Below are 10,034 nucleotides of genomic sequence, written 5' to 3'. Positions count from 1 at the left end.
GAGGAATCTCTAGCAAAATCTTGGGAGCGATGGTTCTCTAGTTGACTTGCCAGTGGGATTTAGAGCCTCTGGACTGTTACCATGGAGACACAAGCCTATCCCACAATGCAATAGACAGAGGTGGCGGTCTGGTTCCTGGAGGAAGCTTGTGGTTCTTGTCTTTGATAGGTTTTCTCATCTACCTTTTTTTATTCTGGACAGGGATATTGCTCTCCCTAGTACATGCTGACATGGTCTTTCTCCAGGGAACCCCCCCCCCCGTGTGTATATGTGTGTGTGTGTGTGTGTGTGTGTGTGTGTGTTTCTCTTGCCATGCCCCAGGAACAGCAAGACCTGGAGCTGCTTGAAGATCTGAATGGGACGAATATTGGGTCCATTAAAAAGAAAATCTACCTCACCCTCTTGTTTTGTAGAAGGGGAAACTGAGGCCCTGATGGAGCAGTGACTGGTCTAAAGGTACTAGGTGGTAGCAAGGCTGAGATTAAATTCAGGCCCACCCACTGCCAGTCCAAGGCTCTTTCTAGCAACACTCTATTGGCTACGGCTTTCAAAAAGTTCCCCTATCAACCAAAACAGCCCGTCACCCCTCTCCCCACCCCTTACATATAACTTGGGTTGTAACAGAGCATATTGAACTCCAGGTTCTCATCCCAGTGTCGCAGGAGCACGAACAGCTGGCGAGCAGTGGCCTTGATGGTGCTCAGTGAGCGGCCCTCAGGCACCTCCTGCAGCTCTACCCACGAGCTCGCCTTGGCAGCCACCAGCTCCCACTCAATGATGTAACTAGCTGAGCTGTGTTCCAGCCACGCCAGCGCCACCACAGTGGCCCACAGCTTCCCCGTGTGCTCCAGCAGCTCACTGGACTCCTGGTCTGAGCTGTCTTTGGCGTCAGACTTTAGGGAGATGTCGTCAGAGGGTGGAGGTGGAGAGGAGAAACTGGTGCAGTCCCCTGGACTCTGGGTCTTCAAATCATGCCGGCGGGTGACGAGGGACATTCGGAGGCAGCTGAAGGGTGAGGTCCACTTGAGTTTCTCCATGGGGATTTGGATGGTCCTGCAGAAGACTTCATTGAGCAAAAAGGCTCCCGAGGCTAGCTGCAGAGACACCTGAGAGTAGGGAAACATCTTCGTGAGCCTCAAACTTCTCAGCTCATGGAGTACCAGGCCACAGAAAATCCAGGTCCACAAGTCTGTTCTTTTATCTCCTCCAGCCCACTCTGCCTGGTTGAGGGCATTTTCAGGATACCCAAAGTCAATGGGGCCTGCCCTCACTTAATCCTCCAACACTGAGAGCTAATCTCTCTAAGCTAAATTCATGAACTATCCAGCCTTGAGCCCGTCTCTTCCCGCCTGTGCAGGCCCTGCTTGGCCACTGGGAATTTTCGGACCTGTCCATCAGACTCTGGTCTGCTCACCCTGTCTCCACATGTGGGCTGACCACTCTCAACTCCTAAAAGGCCTCTGCACACTTTCCCTGCCTCCCCTCTTTCCTCTCCAGTGCTCGGAGGGACCTTCCTCCACAGAGCCCAGATTCCACATTCTCTGAAAGTCCAAACAGTTTCCCAGTCCAGCGTGTGATTTATAAAGCCTCTCACCACCTGGCCCCAATTTCCTGCGTTCTCACCCCTTGACTCCATTCTCCAGACACCAAGCTACGTCGTCTCTAGGCCTTTAGCCATGACTCCTCAAGATTCAGGTCTTGGCTCAGCCACTGCCTTCCTCCGGAAGTCATACTCCATCCTGTCAACACTCAGGCCTCGGGATCACACCATCAAAGCAAGCCTCTCCTCTCACGGTTCCCAAGGGGTAGGATTGCCCGGTTCCTTGTCTGGCTTCTGTTGGATACTTTCTCTGAAGAACTATGTTTATCTAAGTCAAGGTCCTTTCCCTGCACTGAGCCTGACTCACTTAACACCGGTAGAGTGACAACAATAAGTGTAAGTGCTTGGCTGCCCTGGATATCTGGGGATTCCAAATGACGCCACACTTGGACCTGGGTGTGAATGCTCCAACTGGGTGTGAATGGATGGAGAGATGAGGGGATATACCCAGACAGTGCCTTTCTTTCATGGACCTATGAAACTCAAGCTCAGGAACCCCCAGATGTGGCAGGACCTACCTGCCTCATTCCTTGACTCCAAGCAGTGGGCTGTAGAAACAGGCTCCTCTCCCCACCATAGCATATTGGGCCACCTACAGAGCTACTTTTGAAGCCAGGATGTACTCTTGGGATGTGACTTTAACGGACTCGGAAGCATTTCGAGGTTTATTTTTATGTATTGAAAACAGACGCATGGGTATTGTAGGACAGTTCCAAGGCAAGGATAGTAGATCACCGAGAAATTTCTTGCAGCTAAAACTCACACTGCAAGCAGGGACACCTGACAGCTCCCTCTGCCTTGGTGGCTACTTTGGGTAGGGAGTTCTAGGAAGCTCAGGAGTGCTTTGGATAAGAGTGCTAAGAGATCCTTCCCTGTGAAGAAGGGAGGGCAAGGGCAGGGGCTGACTTCTGGAGCTCACCAGTGGTACGTAGTCAGAGCTCTGGCTGCCTGGGTTTACCTCTGGAGCCTTGGGCAATGATTTGCTGAGAAAGTTTTTGGTAGCTCGGGTCAGCAGCCTGGATTTGTTGAGAATCAACCTGTGCAGACAGAAACAGTTTCTCTGGTCATCCCAGCCCTCTTGTGCCTACTCAGAAGCCACTGAAAGGTGGACCCAGCAGATGGTGCCCTCCAATCTCCTCACTTGACAGCCAGGGAAATGGAGGCCTGGAGAAAGCAGAAGGTGGCCATCCCTAACTTGTCTCTTAGCAACAACGGGGCAATGAACGGGTCAGCGTTTTCCTAGGCTGTCTATAGATACCAAGTCCTTCTGAGTCCAGTGATGAGAAGATTCCTGAGAGAGTTGTGACCGTTAATACTGTCAGCTTGACAGGATCTAGCATCAATGAAGGGACAACTCTCTGGGCTGACTGAGAGAAGATCTACTCTGAATGTGTGTGGTGCCGTCCCACGGACTGGAGCCCTGGACCGAATAGAAAGGTGAAAGGAAGCTGGGCACCAGCATCGGTCTCTCTCTGCTTTCTGGCTGCAGGTGCCGTGGCCATGTGACCAGCTGCCTCCTGCTCCCCCCTCCCGGCCTTCCTGCCAGGATAGACTGCACCCTCAAACCAAAAAACCCTTCTGTAAGCTGCTTGTGTGTGTGTGTGTTTGTGTGTGTGTGTGTTTAAACAGAAAAAGGGAAAAAAGTGACAATTTATTGACTTTCCCAAGGGTGTTTATGTTTAAAGAGGCCTTGGGAATTGTGGGGGATGGTTAGGCAGCCTGAGTCCCAGCACACTGTGGTATCCCTGGGCCACAGGGCTTTTAAAGCATCCTGGAGGTGAGACTGGCCCTGCCTTTGACATCAGGAAGAGGAGTGAAAGCATCATGATCTCATGGGGAAATTTGACTTACCTAGATCCAAAGATGGCCTCCGAGGCCTTTGTGGAGGACAGAGAGCTGGTGGACAGGTTTTGAGGGGGACCTGGAGAGTCACAGAATGACAGACTTAGACTTGACAGGGGCCCTGTCCACCGAGTCACCTCCCAGCTGGGGAAACTGGTGCTGAGTGGGGTGGGAGCTTCACTATGTACAGGTGGCACCGGGATGTGGACTGATCCCAGGTACAGTGGGTCAGGTGACATAGGTATGGGGCAGGCGAGCCTCTAAGGTTCTTACAGGCGGCCCTGACATCTTCTGGGAGGTGACTGTAGGGGCTGTGACAGTTTCACATCCACCGCCCCATTTTCAGATTAGGCACTGAGTTGACAACCCTGATAGAGTTTGCCACGCTGGGTGTGATGCCCCCACCCCACCCCCCAAGCTAGAAATAGGGGGCCCAACTCTAGGCCTAGCTCTATAACAAACTTGCAAAGTGGACTTTGGAAAATTATTTCCCCCTTTTAAGCCTCAACTTCTTCATCTTTAAACGGGGGGACAGTCCTGTCCATCTCTTGATAGCTGTTCTGAGACATCAGTGAAGGCCCGGGCACTGATGTCTCCATTGGTGCAGGGTTACCCCCACCCTCCCCAATCCACCTTCATTATAAGAGAGTCAGCCCCAGTGGGCTGCTTACCTTCTGTTGTAGCGTACTTCTCATGCCCAGGGGATGGGGTCTTACTGAAGGTTGAAGTAAGGCTTTCATTTGAGGCTGTAACAGAGGATGCCAGTGGGGCCTGGGCACCCCTTACCCTTCCCTGTATCCTACCATGCTGGGTTCAAAGTCCTAACACCTCTACACACTAAACCACGGGCCCCTGGTAATGTTACCTATCAGTCTCCATTGTAAATTGGAGTTGAGGACAACTGTCTTACAGAGATATTGGAAGGAGTAAGGGCTTAGTGCTTCACCAAGCGCTCGCCAAGTACTCAGCGAAATCTCAAACTGAGGACCTCACGGGGAAATGAGAGGGAGAGCTTCAGGATGGGCGTCAGGGTCTGGGTATGGTGGGCATCTCCTCCCCAGGTCTGGGCTGACTGAGATGTTCATTGCAGGTTTCCAGGAGGCTCCAGTACATGGCGCCAACTCATCAGAAAGCTTTGAGGCGCAGTTTCCCTGTCTTTAAAATAGTCGTATAATCATGGTTGATTGCAGTGGTTAGAATGAGAAGAAGTGTCCCCAGGGACTCGTGGGGTTGAGCACTGGGTCCCAGTTCGTGGGACAGTTTAGGGTCGTGGGACAGTTTAGGAGAGATTGTGGAACCTTTAGTAGTCAAGTCTATTGGAGGAGCTATGTCACTGGGGGGGGCGGGGCTTGAGGTTTGGATTCTCACCCTACTTCCTGTTCTCTTTCTTTCTGCTTCCTGTGTGCGGATGAAAGCGTGACCAGCTATCTTCCTGCCCCCACCACCACTCAAAAGCCTGGGAAACCCTGCTCTTGTTAGCAGACGCCAACCACGGACCACAAGGGATCCTTTCTTCCCTAAGTTGCTCTATCCTGAGGCTGTTTTATTCAGAGAGACGGAAACGTAACCAAAGCGATGCTCCATCAAGATGGCGACCATTGGGATCGTCAGTCTGACGAGACTGTCTGGTGGGGCAGTGTGACGTAAGGGAGGGTCTAAAATATAGAAAAGAGGCTCAAGAACAAACACGTTCAGCAATGCTTTTCTCTCCCCAAACTGGGTGTGTGTGTGGGAAGCGGGGGAGGGCTTATTGGCACGGAACTCTGCATGAGGATGAACTAGACACACAGAGACCAAATGACTGAGGTCACCAGGAAGTAAACACAGGCTCAGTTAACCTCACAGTTCACAGTCAAACACTGAGTCCAAGCCCTGATTCCATCACATGCTGGCTACATGATCTTGGGTGAGTCACGTGACATCTCTGGGGCACAACTCTTTCTTTTTTATAAATGTACTGACTGGTTTTGTGTGTCAACTTGACACGAGCTGGAGTTATCGCAGAGAAAGGAGCCTCCCTTGAGGAAATGCCTCCATGAGACCCAGCTGTAAGGCAGTTTCTCATTTGGTGATCAAAGGAGGAGGGCCCATTTTGAGTGGTGCCATCCCTGGGCTGGTAGTCCTGGGTTCTATAAGCAAGCCAGGGGAAGCAAGCCAATAGGCAGCACCCCTCCATGGCTATGTGTGAGCTCCTGCCTCCCTGTGTGAGTTCCTGTCCTGACTTCCTTTAGTGATGAATGGCAATGTGGAAGTGTAAGCTGAATAAACCCTTTCCTCCTCAACTTGCTTCTTGGTCATGATGTTTTGTGCAAGAATAGAAACCCTGACTAAAACAGTCAAGGAACAGAAAATCTCTTAAAATGCGTGTGAGGGGTTCTGAGTAGCGAGGACAAAGCTGAGCACAAGGAGACCTGTCAGCACGGGGCCAATGGTGACCTTTGCTAGGGAACAGAGGGGTACAGCAAGAACTGAGGAGCTAAAGCTGCGGGGCTCCAAGACAGCGTAACAGGAAGGCAGGGGCTCGTGAGTTCAATGAAGCCACAGCCTGCCAAGGTCTGAGTCACAGAGAAGGAACAGTTAGACTGGAAAGTTCCTGTAAGCTCAATGGCTGGGCTCAGTGGGTCCCCCTGTGGCATGGGGCACAGAGAGACCAAGACATTGTCCTTAATTCTGAAGAGCAGCTCTGGGCATCCAGTGTTCTCATCTTTTGTTTACCTAACTCTTCCCTCTGAGGAAGTAAGTATTCTGACAGTGGTGTGGGTGACTGACTAGGGTCAGGGTTTGGCCTCTGGTATCTTCCCCATGTTCAGTAGAGAGCAGGATGTCCCCACTGTGAATGGAGGGTTGTAAGGAAGGGGTTGGGATGAGTACAGGCTGTCTGTGGAGAGCCAAAGTGAAAGATACAGAATGAACGGCCAAGCTGTCAATCAGCTCAAGGTCACACAAAGGTCATGCCACAGCTCTCTGAGCACCAGTTGGGTAAAGGCAGCACTGGGAACACAGAAAGCAACAGATGGTGGGACCCCAGGCAGCCGGAATGGCTTCCTTGGTCATCATTTTCTTCTTCTCATTAGGTTTCCCAGAACTTGGTGTCTGGGAGAAACCAGAGGTTTCAGGGCAGGCATCGGAGGTGACTCGGATGCTATGCAGGAGAGCCAAGCAGAGAGGCTCTGCCTGCTGTTTCCTGCCTCCTGCTGCACGTGGAGTTATCCCAATCACCCGTGTCTACAGTAGTCCGCTGGAACCCAGAGGCCTGCCCTTGCCCTCCCTGTGCTTAAGGGTCTAAGATGGCCGACTCAGAGAGCCGCCCCTGAGGCCTTGGATGCAGGGGTGCCTGGGCTTCTGAGCCACCATGAGATGGCATTTACCTAGGGTCTGGAATTTGCTGTCTCCTGCAGCTGAGGAGTGTTCTCTGAGCATACTCTGGGACCTCCTAAGGCCAGTAGAGAAGCCTTTCCACTGTCGGGTCAGGTTCCGGAAGCTGAGTAGAGCACCTTCATGGAGGACAAGGAAGGACCGGGAATCAGGTGGGTGTGAACCTGTTGGTTCCTGCCCTTCCCCAAGGCTATCAGCAATGAGGGAATGGCTCTCTGTCTTTCAATCAACCAGAGGCAGCCAAGCATGGCATAACACAAGACTGGAGTGTGGGGCCAGGAAGAGCTGAGTTTGAGTTCTGGCCCCATCCCTCACTAGGTGGATAGGATGGGAACCTCTGAGCCTCTGTTTTCCTATCTGGAGAATGGTGATACTGGTAAATATAACAGCTGACATACTGTGAAATGTCCCATGTCCCAGCTCCCTCCTCCTCCGCAGGTCGCTGAAGCCCTAGACATTGTCAATGGATGGCAGAGGGGTGAAGCTAACTCCTCAAAGAGGGTTGAGGTGGCCTCATTTTCAGAGGACACTAATCTGTGAGTTGTTCCTTAAATAGAAGAGCTGTGCTGTTGGGAAGATGGCCCAGTCAGTAAAGCGTGTGAAGACTTGAGTTTGAGTCCCAGAATCCTCTTGAAAAAGCTTGCTATGGTGGTCCACACCCATAATCCCAGTGCAGGGAGGCAGAGGCAGGAGGATGCCTGGGACTCACTGTCCAGCCAGCCAGCTACCCCACCTACTGAGCTTCCAGCCAACGAGACTGTCTCAAACAAATAGCACTTGAGAAACAATGCCTGAGGTTGACCTCTAGCCATCTTATGTGGCCACATTCACATGTATGTTATACACACACACACACACACACACACACACACACACACACACCCATGTGGCCACACACCGACAAGTCCACAAATAAAAACAAAACAATAGTCTCACTAGGGAATACATTTGGAAAAGCCACCGCCAGCAGTCCCTTCTCCCAACCTCTTCATGTGAATGAACAGGTTAAGGGCCCTGAGACCTGCAGTGGAGAACGCTTCTGGCTTTAGTTAACCAAGGGTCCTTGAATGCACTTCCTGACTTGATAGTTTCTAATAGTCCTAGACAGCTATTTACAGGCTAAGAAACCAGAGGTTTGTTTCTTAGCACACATAAGGGGAGTGGTGGGGCTTTAGGATTTGGAGTAGGAAGTGGCCCCCGGGTGCTTGGTCTCTCATACTGCACTACACATGCTGGTCACATGGTCAGAGATGGGGGAGGGGATATGGGGAGGGAGGGAGGGAGGGAGGGAGGGAGGGTGGGACGGAGAGAGAGAGGAAGAGAGAGAGAGGCTTCCCTGAAACAGGAGAGAGGCCACAGCAGGGCCATGGCCTCTGGTCCAGAACCACTGGTCAGAGCTGGATATGGAATGAGGGAACAAGCGGCCATTTTGGTAACAGGGATAAGGAAAGGAGACTAGACAGGTGAGGATGGGCATGCCTGGTTTGTAAGCATCTTTTTTCCTGGAGGTCTGGTGAGAAAGGAGGAGAAGGGGAGGGGAGGGGAGGGAGGAAGGGAGGGGGAGGGAGGAGGAGGAGGAAGAGGAGGAGGAGGAGGAGGGAGGAGGAGGAGGAGGAGGAGGAGGAGGAGGAGAGGAGGAGGCGGCGGCTTGAGGATGTGGCTTAGTGGTAGAGTGCTTGCCCCAAGGCGCCAAGGCCCTGGCACTAGCGTGCACACACACACACACACACACACACACACACACACACACACACACAAAACAAACCACCAGTCAACCAAGTACAAAGTTTTGTAAGTGACAAGAAAGTGGAATTCAGAAAAGAAAAACCCTAGACTTAAAACCAAAACCAAAAACCATGAAAAGTGGTCCCCACACCAGCGATTCTCAACCTGTGGGTCATGACCCCCTTGGGGTCGAATGATGCACACAGGGGTCAGCTATCAGCTCTCCTGCATATCAGGTGTTTACATTAGATTCATAGCAGTAGCAGAATCACAGTTGTGAGGTAAAAATGGAAATAATGCTGTGGTCGGGGGGCGGGGGTTGCCACAGCATTAGGAACTGTATTAAAGGGCCACGGCACTAGGAAGATTGAGAAGCACAGTCCTACACCCTACACGGATACACACAGACCCCACAGACATACACATGAACACCACAGATGACACATGTGGTCACAGACACCATACACAAACAGCTTGCTACTGGGCATATGTGGAAGTCAGACAAGTCGGTTCTCTCTGAAAGCAAGTGGGTTCCAGGGTTCAAACTAAGCTCTTCGTGCTTGGCAGTAGGTGCCTTAATCCGCTGAGCCATCTCGCCAGTCCCAGGTTACAATAAATATGAAATAAAAATAAAAATAAATAGTATGGAAGAGTGAGTGAGAACACAGGCTTTGGACCAGGATACTGGAATTAAAAGCTTAGCTATGCAACCTCAAGCCACATCACTAAACCTCCTCTGCCTGTTTCCCATCTGTAAAATGGGGCAATAATGGAGTTACTTTGCAGAACTGTTTCGAGGGTTGGATGATCTGAAATATACTTTAGAACATGGACTGAGTGTAAAAACACAAAAGAAGGGGTTGGGGATTTAGATCAGTGGTAGAGCGCTTGACTAGCAAGCGCAAGGCCCTGGGTTCGGTCCTTAGCTCCGGACCAAAAAAAAAAAAAAAAAAAAAAAAAAAAACCACAAAAGAAAAGGCCGATTCTAGGGATTGACCCCAGGACTTTCCACAGGCCAGGTAAACATTCTACTATTGAGTTAAATTCCTGACTCTCCTTTTAACTTTTAGTTTTGAGACAAGGTCTTGCTAAGTTGCCCAGGCTAGCCTTGAGAACTGAGTGTGTAGCTCAGGTAGCCTTGGACATGCAACCCATCTACCTTCGTCTTCTGAGTAGCCAGGAAGACAGGCCTGTGCCACCAGGCTGGGCCTGATGGATGATGGGATATCCCTGCAGTGGAACTCAGTATATTATCAAAAAGAGCGTTTGCGGATTCCTTCAGGAATAGACTATTTCTCACACCCTTAATTGGAAAAAACATAGTATCTATCGGTGTGTTCCGGCCGAGGTAACCGCATGTGTCACATGATTCCCCTCCATGTAGACAATCCATCAAGAGAAATCAGGATGGGTACAGCGGGCAGGTACAAGTTTTCCTCCTGGGTGGCTGTCACTCTGACACATCTGTCCTAATTTGCGTCATTCTAGACAT

The 10,034-nt window shown here is 51.1% G+C and overlaps 1 protein-coding gene across 1 annotated transcript in view; it reads right to left on the bottom strand.

Annotated features, from left to right (window-relative positions):
• Positions 1 to 599: 599 nt before the first annotated feature.
• Positions 600 to 10,034, bottom strand: part of Vwa5b1 (von Willebrand factor A domain containing 5B1) — a 42,170-nt gene continuing 32,735 nt past the window's right edge. The window contains 5 exon segments of the mRNA XM_032895554.1: positions 600 to 1,106; positions 2,520 to 2,637; positions 3,452 to 3,521; positions 4,114 to 4,188; positions 6,811 to 6,936. Of these exon segments, the coding sequence (XP_032751445.1) occupies positions 600 to 1,106; positions 2,520 to 2,637; positions 3,452 to 3,521; positions 4,114 to 4,188; positions 6,811 to 6,936 (896 nt within the window).

Source organism: Rattus rattus, chromosome 1 (genome assembly GCF_011064425.1).
Source record: "Rattus rattus isolate New Zealand chromosome 1, Rrattus_CSIRO_v1, whole genome shotgun sequence".
Classification (NCBI taxonomy): Eukaryota; Metazoa; Chordata; class Mammalia; order Rodentia; family Muridae; genus Rattus; species Rattus rattus.
This window is presented reverse-complemented; position numbering and strand designations above follow the sequence as displayed.